Here is a 26,441-nt window from a genome sequence, read left to right on the forward strand (position 1 = left end):
TGGTTTTGAAAAAAACCATTTCGAACGCCCTCGATGATTGTATGAAGAACAAACTTTTTTTTCTGCTACCTGCTGCCGTTTTGCGATTGCGTTTGCGTCTGCCTGTTGTTGTCTTGATGCCCACCGAACCAAAGCGCAAGCAGTTTTGCCAGCCAACTCGATCACTTCGGCAGCCGAAACTCTATAACGGCGGCTAGGTGGACTGGTGCACTGGTAATAACGCGCTCGGCCTAGCTACCCTTGCGGAGCAATTGGCGAATACACCTACGGGAAACTGCAGTCCAAAATGGTTCGAGCGGAATTTTGCCTTTCCCTTCACTTTTCCTCCTTTGCCATGTCCAGACATGGCTGCTTGTGTTAGTTTGTTGATGTGTTGTGATGCGAACCGATGTGGTGTACGGTTTGAATGAGAATGATCGTTACGGCAGCGGAGCGGGGATTTTTAAGCTGACTGGCTGGCTCGAGAATTAGGCATGTGTGAGACTGCGACCAATGTTTCGTTCATATTTTTTCTTTTTCCTTCCCAATCGTGCTTCATTGTATTTCGCTGCTGCTCTGGTTGCCCGTTTTGGTTGGTACGATTTGAGGAGCACAAAATGGACCAATCAAAAATGGGCACATAGTGCATTTTGACAATGCTTGATATTTCACAATTATTCAATTATTTATCTCAAGAAAAATGAAATGTTATTCGTTATGATAGATGCGTAGATATATTTCCTATCAATTGATGCAAAAACTTTTGCGATCTATTGAGAAATGCTCGAGTTATAAGCGTTCCAAATCTTGCATTTTTTCCTACTTGTTCAGTGCCTAGATTTCCATTTCACCCCCTATATCTTCCGGTTAGACGTAGTCCTACGTCAAAATAAAGTTTCTAGATAGAATGTGCCGCAATGTTTGCATCAATCGATTAGAAATATTTCAATGCTGTTACAATGAACATTATAGGTTTTTGAATCAAACTATGGAACGATGGAAAAATTTCATGCTAAGAATGAAGTTTTCAAATAACCCTACCCCCGTTAGAGCTTTGAAAGATTTGGTTTTGATCTTCGATTTGGCCCTTTTAAGACTAAGAGAGTCAATAGGAAAAAAAAACTCATTTCGCCAGTAAACAGGATCACCGGATTTTTTCACTTAGAGAAATTTGAATTCAGTAACAGCTTTCAACTCACATGTCACGAACGCGGTAAGTTACCATGTATGTTTTATTTATCGAGCCTGAAACTTTGCCTCGCAACATGATTTTACGATTTCCCATACCAGAAAATCGAGATGACCGCAAACGGTCTGTAGACATCTTCACAGGTATCTGTCCCTTCTTTTCTAGTTCAAAAATTATTCCTACAATCCACCGGGAAACTTCAATGGCGACTGAAACGTCTTGTTGTGACATTTGACAGTAGGACAAATCGCGAATACGCTCTCACTTCAGCAGTGGACTCTAACGGAAGTCTCAGTGACTGTCTGGCAGACTTGTATCAGTGGTGTCCAAAGTGTTGATCGTATGTTGGTTATCGGCGTAGATCAGTGCTAAACCACATGTCCTTTATGGGTACGTTATGCAGAACAACTAGTTCTCCGAACTTGACTTTCGATAAAAAAAAAATCGAGGGGATGTATCCGAGAGACGACCGCTTATGACGTAGGATCATGTCGGATATTATTTGCGAAAACGGCGAAATTAACTTTTTTGTAAAAAGTTCCGGAGACCTTGAAAAGGTTTAATGGCTTGCGTGGTTTTGTAGAATCATTTCGAGAAGCAACGAGACTTTCTTGCCTTTGCGAGAATAATACACTAATTGGTCATATGTCACAATTTGTTTCTTTATATCAATGCACGCATTGCACTGAGTATTTAACGAGAGGCATCTTTCGTGCATCGCCATTCAACAAGCATCAAACACGCATCTAACAGATGCACACAATTGAAGCGATGAAAATGACCGTTTATGAAAAATCGTTTCTCGACTCTCGGTCAAAACCGTCAACAAAGCTAGGAGCTTGCTGCATCAGCTTGAGGGGAAACATAAAACACAAAACGAGCAGAATAAGCGACCTTTCTTGTTTCGGCCACAGAAGGATTCTGAGAATTTTCCTCAGGGGAGAGACAATACTTCTACGCTAGCGACAGCTTACTTACTATGCAAGGGTGGAGTTTACTTCGCAAATATTCTCTTTTCGTTATCCCCCTTCGTTGTTTCTATTCTGCATAAGTTGCCAGTTATTGACAGCTTTATTCGAGAAAGCACACAAATGGACAGAATAAATGTATGGGGAATTTGGAATGCTTCCCATTTTTATCAATTTAAACCATATACAGACTGTGGGATTGTAATGTATAGCATATCAAACAAATCTTAGAAAATTTATATTCGATTGGTATGCAAATCGTTAAAATCCGTTTGCAGCAGAAATAGTTATTAACGCTAACTTTATTTCATAAAAACGTGACCTGTTTTCTGATCTGGCACCCATTTTTTCACGTAGACCTACGTAAAAAACTAGAAGTGGGTTATATCTTTGATATAATCGCAAGGTGGACGTAGGACTAACGTTGACTTAGCTATCAATAAATAACAAGCATATAAATCTTTCAAATCGTTTCATCCCTCGAATAAAGTGATTATCATACCACTTCGTTTAGCCGGAAAAGAATTATTAACGTTCAAAGAGGGAATCGATTCCTCCTCGGAAATACCCAGCACAAATAGTACCCACTTCCAAAGCCCCGACAATTGGAATCATCGGAGCAAGATTATTAACGCTTGAGAAGGAATAGATTCCTCCTCGGAATTGCACAGCGAAAATGAGACCCCCTTCCCAACAATTCCAACTTATCGAGAGCTACGATCGATTGCAGCATTCGTAAACAAATAATTTTATAACGCTGCTTTTATGAATGTGATTTCTTCGATATGTAATCAAATATCCACTACACCGTATCATACCATATCAAATCCATAGATAATCCGCGTGCAATAGAACCCGCTGCTTGCATCTCATTTGCTATGCCAATTTTCCCTGGCTCCATGGTTTAGAAATCTGTGTTAGGGAAACATTCCGATTAGCAGAAAAGCATGCGAGTACAAAAGTACCCGCAGCACACATCTATTTTGCTATGCAAATTTTCCCATGCTTCATGATTTTGAAGTCTGTTTTAGGGAAACATTCCAATTTGCAGAAACGCAAACGAATACATAAGTACCCGCCGCTCACATCTATTTTGCAATGTCGATTTCCCCAGGCTACATGATTTTGAAGTCTGTGTAAGGGAAACATTCCAATTTGCAGAAACGCAAACGAGTACAAAAGTACCCTCTGCTTGCATCTAATTTGCTATGCCAGTTTCCCCTGGCTCTATGGTTTTGAAGTGTGTGTTAGGGAAGCATTTCGATTTCCAGAAACGCAAGCGAGTACAAAAGTACCCGCAGCTCGCATCTTTTTTGCAATGTCGATTTCCCCAGGCTTCATGATTTTGAAGTCTGTGTTAGGGAAACATTCCAATTTATAGAAACGCAAGCGAATATAAAATACCCGCTGCTTGCATCTAATTTGCCATCCCAATTTCCCCTGGCTCCATGATTCTGAAGTCTGTGTTAGGGAAGCATTCCGATTTCCAGAAACGCAAGCAAGTACAAAAGTACCCGCAGCTCTCATCTATTTTGCAATGCCGATTTGCCGAAACACAAACGAATACAAAATACCGGCAGCTTGCATCTAATTTGCAATGCCAATTTCCCCTGGCTCCATAGTTTCGAAGTCTGTGTTAGGGAAACATTCTAATTTCCAGATATATAAGCGAGTACAAAAGTATCCACTGCTTACATCTATTTTGCAATGTCGATTTCCCCTGGCTCCATGGTTTTGAAGTCTGTGTTGGGGCAACTTCCATCCATTCCAGCGATCCTACCTCAATCGTTGCGCAATTACAACTGAGTGGATTTCCGAGCGTCACTCGCTTATATACCGATTGGTGTGATTTCAGTAGCCTGTTTTGAAAGCAATTTTAGGGCTATTGAAACAAATTTTTGGATCAACAAGTAACAAGCATATAACGCGTAGACATTTCATCTTTCGAATGAAGTGTTTATCATGCTATTTCGTTCAGTTGTTTAGGAGCTATTAACGCTCAAAATCTCGTTCTCCGGCGTAACGCTTTCGTTTTCGAAAGTTTGAACTTACACCCCAGTATAGAAATGAAAGACGTAGTCCTACGTCAAAAAATGTTGCATCGTTTTGTTGAAACAACAGGTCATATCAAAGGTGGTAGCTTTCACCATGACTTGTTAGATTTTCACCCCGATTCTGTTTCCGTCGGAGGTCATATTTCTATTCAAGCATCAAAAGCATTTTGTTTTGTTTCTCAGTATGAAGGCCACATAAAAATTTAGGGTTAAAAAATAGAATTTTCCGAGGCATTCATCTTGTACCTTAATTAATTAAATTTATTGAAAAGGCATTATTAAAAATTCAACAACTGGTATGTGAACAGATACCGATTCTTGAATGCAGCACCGGTACTAGAAAACAACCTAGAACCGATGTCACCATCCAGGTCGGTGGTCATATGAGCCACTGGATGCAGTACATCACGATTCTCGCCAACTGCTGCTAGTTCTGATTCTGTCAGCATTTGTACGGAAGTAAATCGTAGAAAAATCAGATTGACTTTGTCAGTAAGCTTGATGAAGTGATCCAAACGTTGACATAATAACGATAAATAAGATAAAAATCGATGTACACTGAAAACATATTTACAAAAAGGTTTTCTAAAATCCAAAAAAAAATCTGTTTTAGTGATTTTTTCGAGCACAAAGAATCGACCCAAAAATTGGAAAGAGGAATGGAAAAAATCGATCTGCTAAATAATGATCCATATTCTAGCTCAAACGATCCATATGGTTGTTCAAATTAATTACTCTCATGATCAATTATGTCGACCGTTCAATGGACGAAGTGCGCGATGATGTAGGCGTTGTACAGATGTCGGTCTATTTATGAAGGGATTGAAAATTAAACTCAATACAAAACAAATGACAGCCGTCAAAGTGGTAAACATATTAAAAAGTGTTGTCAATTTTATAGCCTTAATAAAAACACCCATTGCTATAAAAAATGTAACAATTTTGTCAGTAATTGAACGAGGAAAGTGTTTTTACATTTCACAGTATGCCAAACGAGCAGAAAAGAGATTGTTCGCTAGTAGCAGAAGTTGCTTATGGTTTGACTGCTTTCCTGTGCAATTTGTTCATAGTACACTCGATCCAGGATCAAAATTAGTTGGAGCTTATAAATTTGTGAAGACCATAGTAACTAGGCACGTCTCTTGTGTACGAAGCGCTTTCTCGTGGTGAGCGCCGATGTCTTATGTTATTGACGACTGACAGTTTAGAACGCACTCTGACCATCACCAGGTAGTGGTCAGAATCGATGTTAGCGCCACGATAGGTTCTGACGTCGATAATACCCGAGAAGTGTCGACCGTCAATCAAAACGGGATCAATTTGCGTTTCCGTTTGCTGAGGTGATCTTCAGGTGTAACGGTACTGGAGACTATGCTGGAAGAAGGTGTTACGTATGGCATTGTTCTTGGAGGCAACGAAATCAATAAGTCTTGGACCATTTTGATTGGTTCATGAACGGGCACTAAAGCTACCAATTACTGATCTGACCACCTCCTCGGTTGGTCAACTTAAGCGTCATATTCACGGTCTAGCTGCGCCTAGAATTCTTCTTTATCTTTATTGGTGCTACAGGATGTGGTCGTTGATGATGATGATGTTGTAGATGTGGACTAGCATCCTCATCTGCACATTCTTTCGTTTATTGGCCACCAGCCAATCACCCGTTTCGGCATCTTCCCATTTCCGAAAGAATTCGGGTACTCACGAAAGTACGTTTCCAGTCTCCTAGTCCGTGATCTATGCTTGAGTCTAGTCCGATTGTCCTGCCTCGAGTTTATTTGTGATTTTCCCTATGCTCCCTGTTTCACCGGGAGACCATGACTCTGTTTGAAGTTGAGCTGGATTAGCCGCTCCAGACACGGGGAACAAATGCTGTTATGAGCCGCACCTTCATGGTGACCAGACGCTCAGATTGGCCCGCTTTCCTATCAGCACACGACCAAGATCCCACTGCGGTTGATTAGCCGATCTTCACTATGGTTACTCGTACCCCAGTCGGCCCCTCGTGGAGGTAGGAATAGGAGTTAAGGACCACGAGTGGGGTTTACTTTATACCTATAGGAACACGATGTACCGAGAGTACGCTTCCTTCGTCCAGTCATTTACCAACCACCATCTCAAATGTTCTGCCGACAATGTTCACGCAATCAGAAAAGCAGATGAACTGACTGCATCTGCTCAAAACCATGCCTCGTAAGTTAAATGTCGCTCGATTCATAACATCCTCTAGTGCAATGTTGAAAAGCACGCACGAAAGATTATCACCTTGTCGAAGTCCTCTGCGGCACCCGGAAGAATCAGATAAATTATCTGAAATAAAATAGTCGCTGAGATTAACCAACAATTTACAAGAGATAATCCACCCGATGTTCGCATACAGCACTGTATTCTAACGTTTGCATTTAAAAAAATAACTTTTTTAGGATGACCTCCCGGCCAAGCGCACGCAGCGATGTAGCCATTTTTCCCTCGATCTTCCTCTTCAGCATCCCTTGGAGCTTCTTGTCGCCCAGGGCTTTCGGTAACCCATGAGAGCGGTGCAGCTGGTCTAGTTCTGTACACCCCACCTCTTCCTGGCGGAGCTTCTCCTTTCGGAATAGTTAGGTTTGCTGTCTCCGCTTATGTTTGTAACTCTAAACGCTCTGATGGGTAGCCTAACGCAGCCTTAGCTTACGCGCAGCTTTCTTCTCGTATAACACCTGCTGACACTTCTTATCGAACCAGTCGTCCCGTCGTATTCGTTCCCCGTGAGCCAGGATGTTCTTCGCTAAAGCTTGCTTTGTTTAGACTCCGTAATCACAAAATCAGTTGTGTCTTGGGATAGGTTAAAGGTACAAAAAAAATGTGTGCATATCAAAATGCAGATAATTTATTTGTTTTTTGACGTGGGACTACGTCTAACCGGAATATATGGAGGGTAAAATGAAAACCTAAACACAGAACATGCAGGAAAAAATGAAAGATTTCGAATGCTTATAGCTCGAACATTTCGTACTGGATAGGAGAGATGTTTGCATCACTTGATAGGGAATATTTCTACGCATCTATCGCAACTAACAAAATGTTGTTTTTCATTAGATAAACAATTGAATAACTGTAAAATGTTAAGCGTTATCTAAACGGCATAACTGCCTCATTTTGATTGGCGCGATTTACGGTTTCCCTAACACAGCCATCAAAACCAAGCAGCCTTGGGGAAATCGGCATTGCAAATACATGAAAGTAGGGGGACTTTTGTTCTCATCGAAAAATGTTCCCTAACACAGACTTTAAAACCAAGCAGCGAAATCGGCATTGCAAGCACACGAAAGAGCCTAGAGGCGAGTGAACTGAAAAGTTTAAACCCTCTTAAAGCCAAAAAGAAGAAAAAGAACACACGAAAGTAGGGGGAGCTTTTGTTCCCACCGAAATGTGTTCCCTAATAGAGATTTCTAAACCAAGGTGCCTGGAGAAATCGGTATTTCAAATTCATGCAAGTCGGGGGTATTTTTGTTCCGACTGGAATGTGTTTCCCTAACACAGACTTCAAATCCATGAAGCGTGGGGAAATCGGCATTGCGAATTCATACAAATCGGGGGTATTTTTGTTTCGATTGAAATGTGTTTCCCTAACACAGACTTCAAAACCGAGGTTTCTGGGGAAATCGGCTCTGCAAATAAATGCAAACTGCGAGTACTTTTGTCCTCGCTTGCCTTTGTGCAGAGTGGAATATATCTGTCCTAACATGATCTTCTAAACTTAGGAACCTGGGAAAATCGTGCAGCCACTAGAAGCGAATGAACTTCCCAGTTTCAAGCAAATTCGAGATTCGAGAAGTATGTACACTTTTGGGATGTAAACTTCAGAGGGAAATGTAAAATAAAATAATCGTTTGATAATTTTTTTTTTGTCTTTATTGGAAAGATTTTCAGCCTTAGGCTGGTTCATCAAACGTTTGATAATTCTTCCGTACATATATTTTGTTCTAGTCATCATACCAAACGTAAAAGGTACGTCATTAAATTTACTTGTAACGAAGAACAATCAATCACAATAAATGAATTGACTTTACACGGCATTTGTTCATTTTTTTCACTCACAGAGCAAATATATTGAACTCAGTTGAATTTGGAAACTGTTTCATTCAATCAAGAATTTAATCAATACAAACGAATGATTGCTAAGCTAAGGTAGTTCCACGTCAACCTTGCGGTTATATCATAGATATAACCCACACTTTTTTTTTCTTCAGAAAAAAGATACTGAAAAAAATATTTCGTTATAGTTTTGATGAATTTTCGTACTTTTCTTCGGATATTCTCCATCAAAGTTTGGACTCTATGTTGTTCAACCTCAGCGACCATTTCATTCCACGATTTGTTAATGTGTGCAGCATCCCAAGACACTTTGGTATTTTTCTTCAATTTCCGCTTGACAATTGCTCAATATTTTTCGATTGGACGGAATTGGGGGCAATTGGGAGGATTGAGATGTTTTTCAATGTAATTGACCCCATTGTCACGGAACCACTGAAGCACCTCTCGTCTGTAGTGGAAGCTTGCCCAATCTGACCAAAACTTCACCGGTCCTTTGTGAGCCTTAATCACTGGAAGGAAATGTTTCTGTAGGCACCCTTCTTCATACATTTTCGAGTCCATTGTCTTGTTTGTAAAGAGAAACTTGATTATCTCTCTCCATGGCTGTAAATCACTTGCCGAATCATTTTTTTACCGGCAATTTGTTTTAGTGAAAAAAAAACTTTAATTTACCGGGGGCCACTCCTCTGGAAGTGGCCTTATAAAAATTCAGGCCTGGGAGCTGTCCAAAGTCCATCTTCACGTACGTTTCGTCATCCATCAGCATGCACCACTACATTTTGCTTCAGCGTTCTATTTGTTTGCTCGCAGACACGGAAATTGCGATAACCTTCTCGCGTACTTTTATCCCATCTGGAAAGTCCCGGCTTTGCCTTAATTGTCTTCAATACTTTCAACCTCAGGATCCGATCATAAGTTCCACTTCGACGAGTCCTCTGATCTATTCGAACAACAGTTGTTCGTTCACAGAAACGTTTCAGTACATCATACACGGTCAATTTAGCCACGTTCAGCAATTTCGCAATTTCAGTATCTGACCTCGCCCGATTTTTAATGTGAGTGTCCGAAACCAAAAAATCTCGGCTTCCATCCAGCACACTTTGTCCAAAACAAAACGAATCAACGGGGAACATTTACCGTCGAAAGATACAGGCTTTCCAAACAACTTGCTGTCAAAAGATTTCAGATACGCCTACTACGACCGCTGCTATAAAATGAACAGGGATCTCGGATTCTAACGGAATCAAACCTTACGTTGTTTCAATCATGTTCCAACCGTCCAAAAGACGAGCTTCTTTAAGTTCATCTTTCGGCAGCGTAACTTCGAGCGAATGCGCGCAGTTTTCGGCAACATCTGCTCGTTTCAATCGTGTAAGATTTGTATCGTTGTGAGCATCGGTACCGAATGTTGTTTGCAACGAAGAGCTTTTGGGCGCATCCTAATCATCACTAGGTAGTGGTCCGAATCGATTTTAGCGCTTCGATAGGTTATGTCCGAGAAGTGCCGGCTATCTATCATAACATGGTCAATCTGGCATTCTGTTTGACTTGGTGACCTCCTGGTGTATGATACGATCTACAAGTTTAAAAAATACAACATTAAGAATTGACTTACCAATGAGTTTTGGGTGTGAAATCCCAATACTTATGCTTATTCAAGTGACCACGTGACCTTTGGTGGGAATCAAAATGGCTGCTAATGATTCCCAGGTCAACCGCAAAAAAACGGTAACAGTAACAAGCTTTGGCTGCATTCGAACAAGGTGTTTCCCTCCGCAAGTTTCAAGAGCCACCATCCTAATGGCAGCTGTCGCGTCCTGCTGGGAACGACATTCTCTCTCTCCTTTTACAGATATTCCGTTCGATGAAACAAACACACCTAGCTATAATGAAATTACGAGAAAAAATACATTTTAAGATTTAAACTTTAGAAAAAGTTTTACAAAATCATAAACCTCGCATTATTTATAAATTAATTTTAACTAAAATTAAATTTTAAAACAAAAACCTTATTATATATTATATTAATTAAACAAAATTGAAAACTAACACGTTACTCGCAAAAAAACAAAATCAAACCCACACAAACACACAAAACAAACAAAAAATGGCTTCTCGAAAAAACGCTAAATTCTCCACACAAGTCCAGTTCTATCTGAAGCACAGGGAAACGCGGATACTGAAGCTATGCAACGACACAATCGGCTCGGTACCGAACGACTCGCTCAGCAGAGCCATCTTCAAGCTGCTGTCGAAGCCGGTGGATAACAGACGCATCATTCAGCTTCTTGCTGACAAGGTAACTCACGGATTGAGGCGTCCTTCCCGAAGGCTAGAGGTTAATGAAATCCATGCATCCTTTTTTCAGAAGCGCTCTTCCACCAAATCGACTGCCTCGCACAGCACCGTGAAGACGCCCCAGACAACGGGAACGCCAACGGGAGCACTAACGGCCACAATTCCAACCTCGCTAGCGACCGCGAGTGCCCCCGCGCCAGCCTCCCTCTCCCTGCCAGAGTATCAAAAAGATGTGGAACGGTTTCGTGGGCGAATCATCTGCCAGGACAACACGTGCATCATCGACCCGATGGCCTCTCCTAAGAACGACAACAATTCAAATCCTCGCACTCACTCGTTCCGAATTGTCTCGTTCAGCAAGGAGAGCAGCAACAGCAACAGCAGCAGCCACAAGGTATCATCAGACTGCTCCTCGTCGCCACTTGGCGGTGACGGTGGGCTAGATTCGGCCGAAGAACAGGCCCAGAATCTAAGCTCTACGTCAACCGCATCGACACAACAAGCTGGCCACAAGGCGATTCTGATGTGCTTCAGCTGCAAGCTGAGCTTCGGGACGTGCCGATCGTTCATTGCTCACGCCAAAATGGAGCACAGCCTCACGCTCAACGACTACGAGCGAATGCTGCTGGAGAAGAACTACAGCAGCGCCATCATCCAAACCACCACGGAGAAGCAGTTTTACTTTCTGGTTCCTTTCGAAGAGAAATCTTCAGCCAACAACAACAACAACAACAACAACAACAACATCACTAGCATTAAGTCATCGATGGAAAGTGGAGAGGAGAGATTCAAGAGTGGGAGCGGTACCGGAAGCAACGGTGGCCATAGTCAACAGCTATCACCTCTGCAACAGGCACATCATCATCAGCAACAACAACAACAGCAACTTCAGCCAACGTCTGTTCAAACGCCAGAGAAAAGCCCCGGTTCCATCAGTTACGACGGTGTCTATCCGAAACTCACGCCCAGCAGTATGCTCTACGACATGGACAACAAACTGCAGGCAAGTTGGAAGCTAGCCGCCGAGAAGTACAACAACGCCATGAACGAAAGCGTAGCAGCGGCAGCTGCTGCGGCCGCGGCTGCTGCACAAGAGGAGAAGAATGCAGCCGCCAGCGGGAAGATGCTGACAGACTTTCTGACACAACAGAAGATGTTATCGGCCGCAGAGAATCTGTACAGCAAACAGAACAAGTTCCTGGAGTTGATGAACTCAAACCCATTGGCAGCGGCTTCCGCAAAAGCTGCTGCTGCTGCTGGCGCTGGCACTGATGGGGCTAGCGATTATCATTTGGCCAAAAAGTACAATGCAATGGATCTTTATAAACAGCTGATGGCAGCGAATACCTTCCGACCGGAGGGTCTGGAGCTGAAGGACGAGCTTAAGGCCGAGCATCAGATAAGCGTTAAGAAATTGGAGACTGAACCCACCGCTGCATTTCGCAACAACTCATTTGCGCCAAACATCTCGACGAGGAATTCCTGCAAAACGCTCAAGTGTCCCCAGTGCAACTGGCACTACAAGTACCAGGAAACGCTGGAGATACACATGCGAGAGAAACATCCGGACGGAGAAACCGCGTGCAGTTACTGCCTTGCGGGTCAACAGCATCCACGTCTTGCCAGAGGAGAATCGTACACATGCGGCTATAAGCCGTATCGTTGCGACATTTGTAACTATTCCACCACCACGAAGGGTAACCTGTCTATTCACATGCAAAGCGACAAGCATCTGAATAACATGCAAGATCTGAACGGTATGATGAACAAGGGTAATCAGAACTTTTTGAATCTTGCAACCCTTCAGGCGAACGAGAAGGTTAACACGTCTCGCAACCAGTACATGCCGGCCACCTCACCTCTGTCCCTATCCACCAAACTTCCACAGCAAACGAAGGAATCGCCCAGCAGTTACGAGCCAAATCGTCCGAAATCGTTCTTCAAGTGCGACATCTGCAACTACGACACCAACATAGCCAGGAATCTTCGAATTCACATGACCAGCGAGAAACATATCAGCAATCTGAACTCGTTGCAATCGAGCTACAATCAGCTGAAGAATCTCCAAACTATGTCATCGCCGGAAAGCCTCGACTATCTTAGCGCACTGAACCTGAACGCCCTCAAGGAAGAATCCCCTTTGAACCGGGTCGAGGACTACACCAACAGCACCCTGAAACCACTCCCAATCTCATCCTCACCCTTCGCACCCATCGACCCAACACCCGTCAGCACCGCCAACAGTACTCCAACTCCCGAGTCCCTCTTCCTGAATAACCCTTCTCCCTTCTCCGGTGGCAGTGAAGCCGAACGCAGCACAACGAGCGATTTCCAACAGCACCAGCAGCATCAGCAGCTGGATGAGGACAAGAACCCGCTCCACTTCGAACCTCCGATCAGAGTCACACTGGACCCATCGACTTACTACACCTGTCTGATCTGCTCGGACTTCGACACCAACAATCTGGAGGAGCTGAAGAAGCACGTGATCAAGGATCGCCTCACGTCAAACATTGCAATGGATACGATAGTGATCGCGGCCGCGAGCTGCGAGTGCCTCCTGTGTGGCTTCCGCGCGTCGCCAACCGCGGACAAGCAGCACGAACTCGAACGCCACCTCAAGAGCGAGGCCCACCTGAAGCGACTTGATCTGATGATTCATCTGCTCGAGGGGCGGGACAAAGCGGTCGGCAAGCTGAAGCAGTTCTGCGGCACCGAGCTGTTCAAGAAGCTCTCCCTAATCTTTCCCCTTGCGGAGGAATCGAAATTTCCGTTCGAAGAGATGCCAAGCATTGGTGAAATTTCGCGTTCTCCGCTGACGCTGCTGCTCGAGCCCAAAACCGAACTGATCGAGCGGGACTTTGGCGGCAGCAATGGGATCGAGAATGAGGGTAAGTCCGGTCGAACCATCGAGGAAGCATCGTTAATTAATTTGGATACCTTTACCCCACAGGAAACCACCCCCATCCGGACAATGTGCAAATCAAGTGTAACTGCTGCAATTACTATACCACTTCGCTGGAGAAAATCGGCCTGCACAGTCTGTCGGAGAAACACATCTTCCGGCGGATCTGTTTCGACTACTTGCTGCTTATCTCCAGCGAGAAGAATGCTTCCAGCGGTGGACCGTCCAGTCCGCTGAATCTACAGCACAACAGCATGAAAGGTGAAGGTACGCACCTGCCGCGGGAGTTGATTTTGAGTTCTAACCGAGTTTTGAAACCAATTTTTCCAGATGGCCGTCCGGGGAGTGCCGCCTCGCTGCTGCTGCGCGGTGGGGGACAGCTTATGCTGACCTGCGTGCCGTGTGGTTTCAAGACCGACCACATCTACTACATGATCCACCATCTGAGGAAGTCTTGCAAGGTGGAGCAGAACATCAATCTGCTCGGGTTGCGAAACATCTTCAAGTTGACCCCGAAGGGTGAGTACTGATTGGATTATCATGCATTTGCATGGTATTTTTGACAGATCAATGACAGATGACAGAGTAGAACAATCTTGAATAATTCATGCACAGTTTTGGTGGCATTTTTGATTATCACAAGATATTTTTTGTATGTTTTGTACTGCCATCAACAACAATTTAGAAATTTTAGGAATAAGTGATATAAGGTAACTGATTTTGGTTTATCCAGTTGAAAATATGATCATGGTTTGTCCACTTTTAGAATGCTCGAGTTCAGCGGGCCTGTGTCAAATCAGGTATTCGAATGTATCAAAACATATAAATAAAATTGGCTTTTCCATGATTTACAGTAGTTTTAAAGTATATTTTACGGATTCATATGTTTTGAAGGATTATAAAATCCACCTTCTATTGGTGCCAATGCGCCTCACATTTGAGCTAACTTTAAATCAATCACCAGATGATTATTTGGTACGTATTCAGACCTTTTCTGGATTATAACACTTACAAATATTGTAAACATCAAGCTTGCACACCATTTGTATCAGATTTACATAGCTAAACCATGTAATTAATGCATTTCGATGACCTTTATTCTGATCATGAGTTGTCCGATTCACTAATGTTGTTTTGTCCACATGATTTCTATGGCAACCGCTTGGCGCGCTGCAGTTTATTTGTTTTGTTTTAGGTGTCCTTCGTACATAGCAGAAATAAAGTTTCTCTGTGTTGAGAGTGTTGAGGTGAACACCTTTAAAATGTCCAAGAAAAGGCAATATTCTGAAGAAAGACTAAATTCTCCAAGGCTCCCGACGATATCATCCCAAAGCTGTAAATTTATTGATTGCAAATTAATCAACATGTCGCAGGATTATAGAAAAACAAAATCTAGGTATTAATAATTGGGCTTCTACTAGGTATTTCAATATAATTAATTTGCAGGTGGAACACGTAAAAATTTGGACACGAGATTCTGGTTAGGGTTTTGAAAATGCGTTTCAATCAAGGGATTGCTAAGATGGCCGCCTTTTTGTAGCCAGCATAGAAAATCATGAGCATAGAAATCATAACCTAAAATTAAAAATGAAGTGCTCCGCGCGATTCTCCAGCCCCCTAAGCGCGAGCCCTGTTTTATGCTGCCTACGCGCAATTTGCATTGGTTGGGATAGAGTTGCCAGGGCCCCGGTTTCAATACAGATATACATAAATAGTGATCCCCGATTTTTGAAATTAATCAAATACTTTTCAGCAGTTTGATATTCGATACGATTAATCGCCCCAAATAATCGTTTAATCGATTAATCGTCACACTGAGAGAAATAATTAGTCAGACTAATATTTCTCATTTACTAGAAAGCCATCTGGAATCAAAAAAGTGTTCATTCCGCCGGAAAATAAATTATTATCTTTTACGCTTCCCTAAACTCGTAAACGAAGTACAATGCCGTCAACGCGAATTGAGCCTCGTTTACGAGTTTGGGGAGGAGAAAAGATAATAATAGATTTTCTGCGTCAAAGATAATGATTGATTTTCAGGTTAAAACCTGAAAATCAATGCCTACTGTAATTCTAAACACTCTTAGTTTGACTCAGTGAAAGTTTGTAAAAAATACCCAAAAATGTCTTAATGGCTTACGCAGCAAGTTCATTATAAATTCTATATAGTTATAATTTTTTGTTTCTCCCTACGTTAATACGTCTACTACGTCTTGGACACCACTTTCCTATTTTTTTTTATTTCGCTACCTTCATCGAATTTTCGTATAGAAGTGAAAGTACACTGTTAACTGATAACGATTATTAGAAATAAATATGCAAATATATTCTAGTCTTCTAGCTAGTATTTTCGAGTTCTTTAGCATTATTTAGCAAATTTTACGAAGAATATGATCCATCAGTAAGGGTTTGTAAAAATTGATTCAAACGATTCAGAAGCAATGATTGTGCTCTGGATGATGCGAGCATGGAAAGCCACCGAAAAAAAAAATCAAGGTCCACAGTTGGAAGCATCTACCGTCTGAAACTATCACTGGTGAACGGCCCCGACTATTAATATGTTTGAACATTCAGAGGGAAACTTGATTATATAAACGTAATTACATAGGCATGAGCTGTAAGGGTTGTCCACATACCACGTAGACACAAAAAGCACGATTTTAGACTCCCCCTCCGTGGACAAAAAACTGCTAAGAAAACATACTCAAAAAGTTAATTTATTATGAAAAACTTTTATGTCTCTTAACACTATCCTAGAATTTTAGTATTAGAATTTGATAATTTATACAAATATTTTTTTTAGAATGCAATTTTCTAAAAAAAATACGACTAATGCGGCATTGGCAATATTACGAAAACGTATATATTAAGTTTTAAAAGATGATGAAATTGCGATACTTTGCGAAAGTGAAAATTTTCGATAAATAAACATGCAATTGTGTATGAAAATCTAAATGAAGATTATCATTCTTCTTGTTGCGGTAAAATCCAACGCCTTCAAAGCTGCAATTTTTTATTTATTTTATTCAATTTTAGGATTATCAATTCCATTCCAGTGTAAATTCTATTTTGAATGAATTTACTTCTACCATTCAATTTTTAGCAAGTTCTATGTGCTATCTACTTTTGGAGAAAAGGATGCGAACTTTAAAGAAATATAAATCCTATTTTAGCACAAATTACAAATTACAAATACTTGAAATTAATTATATAACTCTGTTAAATTATTCTCTATGGAGTAGACACAACGTGATCTTTATTATTCTAAAATGATAGACTGAAAACTGACACTCAGACCTCCGATTTCGCTTCGTGACGACGTGGTGAAGGTCGTCGCAATACTTTTGACAATTTGACCTTGGTAACAAAGCCATGATGTACATCTTCGGGAGTATGGAAGCATCGTAGGAATCGATGTTTTTAGTTGAAACTATTTTGACGGTTTATATTTTTTTCTCAGAATTTCTGGAAATCAACTGCCACGTCTCGTATACGTAGAATGCTTGGTTTAAAAGCGAGAAGCTTTTAGGGCGTAATGGAGAGTTATAAGTGTTAAAAAGGGTCAGGGATCGTGGAATCTGATGCAATCGAAATTCTACTATTTTGTGCTTTGGATGTCTGCAACTCGTGCTGAATTAAATGAAGCTACCCTCGCGGTACTCTGTTTGTAAAATAAAGTAACTTTTCAGAGGTAAAAAGTTCAAAGCTTATGTTTTTTGTGGTTATTTTTCTTCCAAATAATCCCAATCTATTAAATATTTTTTGACTTGATCAACCTAATTCATCCTCTCAAACTGCTCTATGAATCGTTCTCTGACACCATATTTCTAGCTTATTTACTTTCGTGGCAATTTTACTCTAAACCTCTTCAGAAAATAAAAAGACGGGTGTACCCACCCGTGTCGGGGACATAACCGGAGTGACGTAGGACTATACAAAGGGGACAGCTTTTGTTAAATATATATTTTAAATATATTGTTTTATTTTCTTCTTCTACGTGATTATCTACCTATCTACCTGAAAAATGGATTAGTTTACTGTTTACTCTTTATAAATATGTTGATGGTTCTGAAAAGAACCTTTGGTGTTGTGTTTTTGTTATCACTCGATATTCCCATCTTGTTCGGTTAAACCTTCCTGTTTAACTATTGCGTTTGCCACTCGCCACAGCTTTCACAGTTGGAAAATTTCTTCCCATATAGCTTGTGACATGTTGTTCAGTAAATTACATTTAATGTGACGTGCCGGAGAAACACTTTGCCACTCACTGAAACTATTTGTTGCCTTCATGAGCGCCGAACCGAAGCTGCTCTGCTCTTGATGCGGGTTTTCTGATTGTCGTGAGCAGCTTTGCAAGCCAACTCGAGCACTCCGACGGCCGAAACTCTATAATCGCTGTTAGGTATTCCGGTGCTCCGGCACCAATCCGTTCGGCCTAGTTACCCTTGCGGAGCAATCGGTGAATGCGACCAACAGGGAACTGGAGACCTGCACGGTTCGAGTGAGACTTTGCCTTTCCCTTAACTTGTCCTCCTTTGTTACGTCCACGATGCCGATGCCGTACAACCACACGGGTTTACGGTTTGAAAGAGAATAAGATATTTTTTTGGGGTCCGCGTGTTTTATACTCTAGCGGTACACACTCACAGGATAGAGACAAATCGGCAGACACAGCCAGAGGGGCGAGTCCAACGAGACGAACGAATGAGCGTTAAAAGGGAGCGATGGCAAAAAATACATTCATTACGATTTGTTCGCTCGTTGGATTCACATGCAGGCTAAGTGGAGACGATCTGGCGTAGTGGTAACATCCATGCCCTTCACGCTAAAGGTCACGAGTTCAATTCTCACTCCCGACATTCTTCCAAAAATGGAAGTAGAAGTGACGAACCAGCCAAATGAGTTGAAAGTCACTATAATACAGATAAAAAAAAACATGCAGGCTAAAAAGGGTCCTTTTCACGATCACAAAATTATCTTCAATCTAAAGAGTTTATTGTTTTGTTATCACTCGATATCCCCATCTTGTTCGGCTAAACCTTCCTGTTTAGCGATTAGTTGCCACTCGCCACAGCTTTTTATTTTTTTTTATCCCATTTATTTATTTATCAGGCTCATTAGCATTTTATCTGTAACGGAGCCGGGTTTTTATCGTGTACATGTACATATATTTATGTTTCTATAAATTGTAAATTACACAGTAGAAGTAGTAGCCATTTAGGCGTTAGATTTTCTGTTCCATTACATTATGGTAAATTACACTGTAGTAGCCATTTAGGCGTAAGGGTATTCTATCTGTTCTTCCATTGTTCAGCAGACCGGACAGCGGAGACAGTTGATATTGATCATTGTTGGGTTATCTATAGAACAGCAGCCCGATGTTTCTTGCAGAGCAGAGCTGGATGAATCGATCTTTGTTCCACCGTGGATCGATCTCCATAGCTGATGATGGTTGCGTGGACGTAGCTATTCTGTAACAACACAAAGATGGTCAATTGAGGGCCCTGAGTTTGAACTCACGATCGATCGCTTAGTAAGCGAACGCGTAACCAAGTGGCTACGAAGACCCCCTCGCCACAGCTTTCACAGTTGGAAAATTTCTTCCCATCCAGCTTTGTGACATGTTGTACAGTAAATTACATTCAATGCGACGTGCCGAAGCGCCACTCAGTGTCGCATTGGAGGCGATTTTAACCTGTAATTGAACATTTGCGGTGACAGTGGTACAGTGTCGACTTTCAATGTGGGGTCATAATTTGGATCTCTATGTTTACAAAAATGTCCAACTAAATAAGTCGCATTACATGTCCGTCCAATTAACTAAATTGTTCTAAATTGTTCTAACTAAAATGTGTTCTGTTCCGAATGCGGGTTTTCTTATCGTCGCTAGCAGCTTTGCCAGCTAACTCAATCACTTCGGCGGCCGAAACTATATAACTGGTGCACTGGTACTAACGCGCTCGGCCTAGCTACCCTTGCGGGGAACTCCAGATCAACACGGTTCGAGCGGGATTTTGCCTTTCCCTTCACTTTTCCTCCTTTACCATGTCCAGACATGGCTGCTTGGGTTGGTTTGTTGATGTGTTGTGATGCAAACCGATGTGGTGTACGGTTTGAATGAGAATGATCGTTACGGCAGCGGAGCGGGGATTTTTAAGCTGACTGGCTGGCTCGAGAATTACGCATATGTGAGACTGCGACCAATGTTTCGTTCATTTTTTTCTTTTTCCTTTCTAAACGTGCTTCATTCTATTTCGCTGCTGCTCTGGTTGCCCGTTTTGGTCGGTACGATTTGAGGAGCACAAAATGGACCAATAAAAATGGGCACATAGTGCATTTTGACAATGCTTGATATTTCACAATTATTCAATTATTTATCTCAAGAAAAATGAAATGTTATTCATTATGATAGATGCGTAGATATATTTCCTATCAATTGATGCAAAAACCTTTGCGATCTATTGAGAAATGCTCGAGTTATAAGCAGTCCAAATCTTGCATTTTTTCCTACTTGTTCAGTGCCTAGATTTCCATTTCACCCCCTATATCTTCCGGTTAGACGTAGTCCTACGTCAGAATTCTACTCTATTGTGTTCATATTGACAAGTGTTTGAACTAAACATAAGGCAATCCACCCCTTTTTTATGAATACAGTAACTCAGAATGGACGGAAAGTTTTAAAATTCTGAAAAATCCCCTAAAGTTGTCCACGGTTTATGTGATCGCGTTTTTTGAGAGTAAATTGTAGTAGAAAATGTATCAGGTTGTGATTGTCAGACTTTTTTTTTCACCGATTGTAAAAAGTTGCAAAGTTGGCAACCACAACCAACAGACAGCATTATAGCTGCGAGTATCGCCAGCATGCAAACAAAAAAACCGTGCGCATTTCCCTCGCGCTCTCGCGTATTCTCACATACACAGCATTTCAGCCGCTAGCAGCCATGTTGGCTCGGGTTTAAATTCAGTATTCATGCTTTTCCATGCTCTGGCCGAGCTGTTTCTTCCTCTTTTTTTTCTTCTTCTCTCTCTCCTTCATCCCTTTCGTCATCATCACCCATCATCATTCTATCTCCCATAGCTAGCCCATTCATATTCTTCTCCCATACATACATTCCTGCCCTTTTGTTTACTTTTGTAGCGAACCGACGCAAGCTGCTCTCTGCTGGGTTGTGGTGACTGGATTGGGTTCGGAACACCGAACCTTGCCGTGCAGTTACCAGTTACCAGCAAGTTTTAGGCTAGTCGAGAGATAAATTAAACACATTAGCGCTCCTCTGAATGACGAGACTCGATTACGATGCGCTGAGTGAGTTGGTTTTAAATAGTTTTTGCAATTTTTGGTGTGCAGAGTTTTTTCAGTTGTTGAGTACACAGTTTCGGTAAACATCTTTTTGGGGACGTTTTTGAATTAGGTTTAGCTTAAGCGAAGACAATCTACGCAATTTTGGCACCCGCAGCATTCACTACGCCTCAGCCGTAATGAACCATATCCGAATCGATTCGGGCGAGCGAGGAGTGGAAAAAAAGAAAATGGAGAATGCTTCGCACCTTTCGATATTATGAGTCATTGAGTGGAATTGTGGAGCGAAAAAAAAACAAGAAACTAATTAGATCTATGCGTTTCGCAGTTCGATATTAGCGACAAATTAGTTGCGAACCGGTTTACCAGTGAACGAAAATCGCAGAAGGGGCGCCGGTGAGTGGTGGGATGTGGGAGCGGGAGCGGGTGAAATCACGTGGAGCTGATGGCGCCAACAGCAGCAAGTGGGGAGTTTGCGCCGTTCTTTTGTTTTTGTTTGGGTTCGCTTTTGTTTTAAGCTTCGCGCGAGGGCTGCGCTTAGCGCTCGGTTGCATATCCTGTGGTATGTGTGCGTGTGTGTGCGTGCGAGAGTCAAGACGAAGGACGGTTTAGTGCTGTGCTGTTGCACAATATATTCCTGGGAACTTAGTGGTGAAACATTCAGGTGAATCGAGAGCTCTGATCGAGATGAGTAATTTCAATAGGAAATGATGATGAGCGTTGAATCCGATAAAGTTTACCTGGCAAGGTGATCTAAGCATGAACAAAAAAAAGTAGTTTTTTGCATTGCTGTGCAATATTTCCACTAACAGAAAGTTCTAGAAACAATAATTACATCCGGTAGGGTGCGACCTGATATTTTTGCGCCGTAGAACTAATGTGGCTAGTGATGGTGCTCTATAATTAATCCAAATGCGCTTCCCTACATGAATAATTATTTTCTATTCCTCCTTTGACATGTGTTCAATTTGGAAACGCATTAACCCTCACACAGAACCACTCCGGAGAGCTTCCCCTTTTTCTATGCTACGATCAACTGTATGGTTTTTCTGACTGCGTTGTGTAGGGCCTAATGTAAATTGATTTTCGATCAATATGAATGTGTACAGTACGAATGCGATATAATTGCGAATTTCCGTCCCTACCCTACCTCGTACACACGGGAAACGTTTCTGTTTATAATAAACTGAATACATAGTGAAGAGGATGATTGTGAATGACGACGCCTTGATGTGTCATCCATCGATGTATTCCGATACAGGACCCAGAGAAAAAAAAAAGATTTCCCATGTTTGATGTATACATTTGTATACCGTTTTTGCTGCAACTCAACGAATATTGGTGCGATTTATTTGTTGCCTAGAAAATTGAAAAATAGAACAATCTACGTTAGGCATTTTGGTTTGATTATAATTCCTTCGTACTGACCTAGGTTACACACAATGATGGCGAAAATAATAAATAGACCCCGCTATCGTAAGTCATTTCTCTATCGGCGTGTTAGTTTTATACCAGGGACAGACATACAGCTGTACTAGCGTTGTACGTGTACAGCGTTGTACAGGTACCATCGTAGCATGACAGACATACTTTGGTTGTACATTGCACCGCATGTCAAACTGACAATAAGAAATTCGACCAATTTTCACCACATTTTTCAATGAAAAAGTTCTTTATTTAGCGTCTGAACTATCAAACACAACAAACAAGTTTTCAATCTGAGTTATTAACTCAAGAGAAAGTCAATAAAAAAAATATTTACCAAGTGTTTTGATTCAGTTTGTTCATGCTACCTACCACTAACCGTTTGTGGCGCTGCGCACAGTACAACTGTAGTCATGTACAACGGTGAAATAGGTCGGTACAGGTACAGCGATTGTACCGAGTTGCTTGCATGGTTCTAGCGCTGTACATGGTGACAGACATACAATTTTCGAAGTACAACGCAAGTACAGCTGTATGTCTGTCATAAGTATTACATACTCATTGCTGTAATAAAGGGTGTGTCACATCAAATTGCATCACGGAAAAAACGCTGTAGAAATTCGCCCAGTAGACCGATCCTTTTGAAAATTCTAGACAGTAAAATAAAAACTATTAAACAACTTTTGGCATTTTCTTTTTATTCATACTTCGAGCCCAAGCCCGTATGCTCGCACCTTCCTCTTTACCCCGTCCATAAGGTTCTGTACAACGTCAGGTTGTAGTTTTTTTTTAACAGAAATCCATTTTCTTTTGAAGTCCGCCTCCGATTTGACAACTTTTGGGTTCTTCCGGAGGGCCTGCTTCATAATCGCCCAATATTTCTCTATTGGGCGAAGCTCCGGCGCGTTGGGCGGGATCATTTCCTTTGGCACGAAGGTGACCCCGTTGGCTTCGTACCACTCCAACACGTCCTTTGAATAGTGGCACGAAGCGAGATCCGGCCAGAAGATGGTCGGGCCCTCGTGCTGCTTCAATAGTGGTAGTAAGCGCTTCTGTAGGCACTCCTTAAGGTAAACCTGCCCGTTTACCGTGCCGGTCATCACGAAGGGGGCGCTCCGCTTTCCGCAAGAGCAGATCGCTTGCCACACCATATACTTTTTGGCAAACTTGGATAGTTTCTGCTTGCGAATCTCCTCCGGAACGCTGAATTTGTCCTCTGCGGAGAAGAACAACAGGCCCGGCAGCTGACGAAAGTTCGCTTTGACGTAGGTTTCGTCGTCCATTGCCAGGCAATGCGGCTTCGTCAGCATTTCGGTGTACAGCTTCCGGGCTCGCGTCTTCCCCACCATGTTTTGCCTTTCGTCGCGGTTAGGAACCTTCTGAACCTTGTATGTACGCAGGACCTCCCGCTGCTTGGTCCGCTGGACGAATGAACTTGACAAATTCAGCTTATTGGCGACATCCCGGACCGAACTTCTCGGATCACGTCTAAACTGCTTAACTACGCGCTTGTGATCTTTTTCACTGACGGAGCATCCATTTTTGCCGTTCTTCACCTTCCGGTCGATGGTTAGGTTCTCGAAGTATCGTTTAAGTACTCTGCTGACCGTGGATTGGACGATTCCCAGCATCTTACCGATGTCCCGATGTGATAACTCCGGATTCTCGAAATGAGTGCACAGGATTAATTCACGACGCTCTTTTTCGTTCGACGACATTTTTCCAAATTTACGAAAAATTGACAGTGAAGCATGGCCAACGTGATCTATACACTCTTATCTGATTATAAGCGAGAGCTGAAGATATAATTCCTAAAAATAAAATTTCTACAGCGTTTTTTTCCGTGATGCAATTTGATGTGACACACCCTTTATTCACCTGTATTCTGGAATCCAATCAAAGTAGAATTACCAAAAGGAACACCATTTTGCATTCTGCAATCTGATCGACTCGATATGAACAAGATTCGATCGGAAATCAAACGTATTTCGCAATCCGTTCGACTTTAAATCATTTTGACATTTGTTTTGCCCCAAGGCAAGGATGCCATATTTGCACTGCTCGATCGGATTTGAGTCGAACACCTTGCGGGATGCAAAATCCAAGTGCGTTCGGATCGTGAAATCCGACCGAATTAATGGAATAAGGTAGCAATAAATAAAGCAAATCATCATCAGTAGTCCTGAATTTTCTGAGAATTCAAAAAAAAAGGGTAATTTTGGTGAGCGACATTTTGTGGGAAATTTTTATCGATCACATTCTTTCAAAGAAATATTATTGCAATATCAATTTGAATCTCGATTCGGTTAACGAGCAGCCACATGTAACACACTGCAGTACACGAGTGAAAACATAGAATGTTAAGTTTGAACCCTAAAACATGTAAGCTATATAAACCAGATACAATCAATAATTACGAAAACAGAATCCAAGCTTCTTGCAATTGCAATATTTTTCCAAAAAAGGTAATTGCCTTTAATTCGATGTGTCGATAATGTGAATCGGTCGAGTAATTCAAAAATTATGAATTTTTATAAGTCTTTTTTATGGAATAAGATTATGTTTTCCATTTACTGCTGTTGTTGTACGTGACATTTGGGTAATCGGACAGAATAACGTATCAGTTCATACAAATGGGCTCGCTATGGCAGGGTTTTTTGAACAGCGGCTTCAGATCCTGGACTGGCCAGCTTGTTTATCAGATCAAAACCCATTTGAAAACTTATGGGAAGGGATTTTAGGAAGAGAAGAGGTAACTTAAATGAGGAGTTTTTTCTGCGTGAAATGAAACATAAGTTTCAACATGCCGCAGCTCGTTCTTGCTCCAATGGTGTATTTTTTTGAAAATTTAGCATATTTTTTAAGCAAAGCGAATTTATTTTTAAAACTAGTGAAGTATTGAACTTAAAAACAAGTTAATCGTCGATTGAGATTGGTTTATTAATAAAAACCGTTTCAATACGCTTCCCGAACGATCGACAAGATCTGATAACCTTCCCCGAATCCAATTACCTCCAGGCTCGTGTTACAGTTCGCTTGAGAGTAATCGTGTTTAAGTGGCGCTTAGCACAGGCCTTAGTCATGAAGGCCATATGGAGAAATCCAAAGGGTAGAGATCTGGAGTCGATGGCGGCCACATGTCTTTTGACCAAAACGGTAAATGTTGCTCTAACCATCTCTGTGAACGAATTAAGGTGTGGCTTGAATCCCCGTCTTGTTGAAAGACCACATTTAGCTTTGATCCGTATCTTGTCGTAACCAATGGAAGTACAAATTAACTTTAAAAACCGATATACACTTCTGTGGTCGTTTTTTCTTATCCCATCAGTTTATTTTTATTAGGCTCATTTAGCAATTTAGCTGTAACAGAGCCGAATTCATCGTGTACATTTTTCTCATGTTGTATCTTGTATGTTGTATCATTAGCCATTTTAGGCGTAAGAGTATTCCTATCTTATCGATACTCATTTTTATCGATTACACAGTAGCCATTTAGGCGTAAAAGTATTCCTATTCTATCGATACACAACACATGACGCCCTTTTCGGCGTAAGAGAATTCCTATTGTTAGAATGTTCACAGCGGGACTGTTGATATGAGGCTTCCATTGTTATGTTATTAATAATACCAATTACCGATGCTTTCGCTGTGACGCATTCTACACTATGTAATTCGTATGCTCAACATGCAAACAAACATTCTTTGTTCGAAAACATTTAAGCAATTTTGAAAAAAAAAACCTTTTCGAACAATCACAGTTTGAACGCATAACTGACGTAGTTCCATCCAGCTTTCATGCATCGTTTTAAAATTAAACATTATTTTGTAAGTATTTTGTACTACAAGCTTCATCTACATTTGAACATGCCTATAGAGTTCTATCACTTAACGATTTTTAATAGATGAATATAAGAAACCATAGGAATGCTGCTTTTATAATTACTATTCTATGTATCATGATAAAAGTAGAGAAGCAATTAGTAATGGAATTAAAATACTACTGGTTTTAGGATGAATCGTGGCCAGAGAGTTGGATTCATTTTCACCTTCTGTGTCGGAACTATTATAGACTCGCAACGAATTATTTTAAATTTCTTGCAAATAATTTTTGTTTATTCGTCATCCACTGAAACTGCACCCTTAGCGAAAAATTGTATATTTTTGGACAATTTTTTTGTAAATACGGTAATATTTTGCCGGACTAATTATTCGCACATATTACGCGATAAGAATGGTAAACAAATGT

The 26,441-nt window shown here is 41.4% G+C and overlaps 1 protein-coding gene across 4 annotated transcripts in view; it reads left to right on the plus strand.

Annotated features, from left to right (window-relative positions):
- LOC129761553 (zinc finger protein 2) overlaps positions 1-26,441 on the plus strand; it is an 88,279-nt gene that overhangs the window by 45,597 nt on the left and 16,241 nt on the right. For 2 of the 4 annotated variants that reach the window (XM_055759277.1, XM_055759278.1), the window contains exons 2-5: positions 10,120-10,566; positions 10,636-13,456; positions 13,519-13,737; positions 13,801-13,989. In XM_055759277.1, coding sequence (XP_055615252.1) covers positions 10,375-10,566; positions 10,636-13,456; positions 13,519-13,737; positions 13,801-13,989 — 3,421 coding nt within the window. In that variant the 5' untranslated portion in view covers positions 10,120-10,374. The remainder of the gene's footprint in view (positions 1-10,119; positions 10,567-10,635; positions 13,457-13,518; positions 13,738-13,800; positions 13,990-26,441) is intronic. The other 2 variants (XM_055759280.1, XM_055759279.1) reach the window with 2 other exon arrangements.

The sequence above is a fragment of the Toxorhynchites rutilus genome, chromosome 1, assembly GCF_029784135.1.
Source record: "Toxorhynchites rutilus septentrionalis strain SRP chromosome 1, ASM2978413v1, whole genome shotgun sequence".
Classification (NCBI taxonomy): domain Eukaryota; kingdom Metazoa; phylum Arthropoda; class Insecta; order Diptera; family Culicidae; genus Toxorhynchites; species Toxorhynchites rutilus.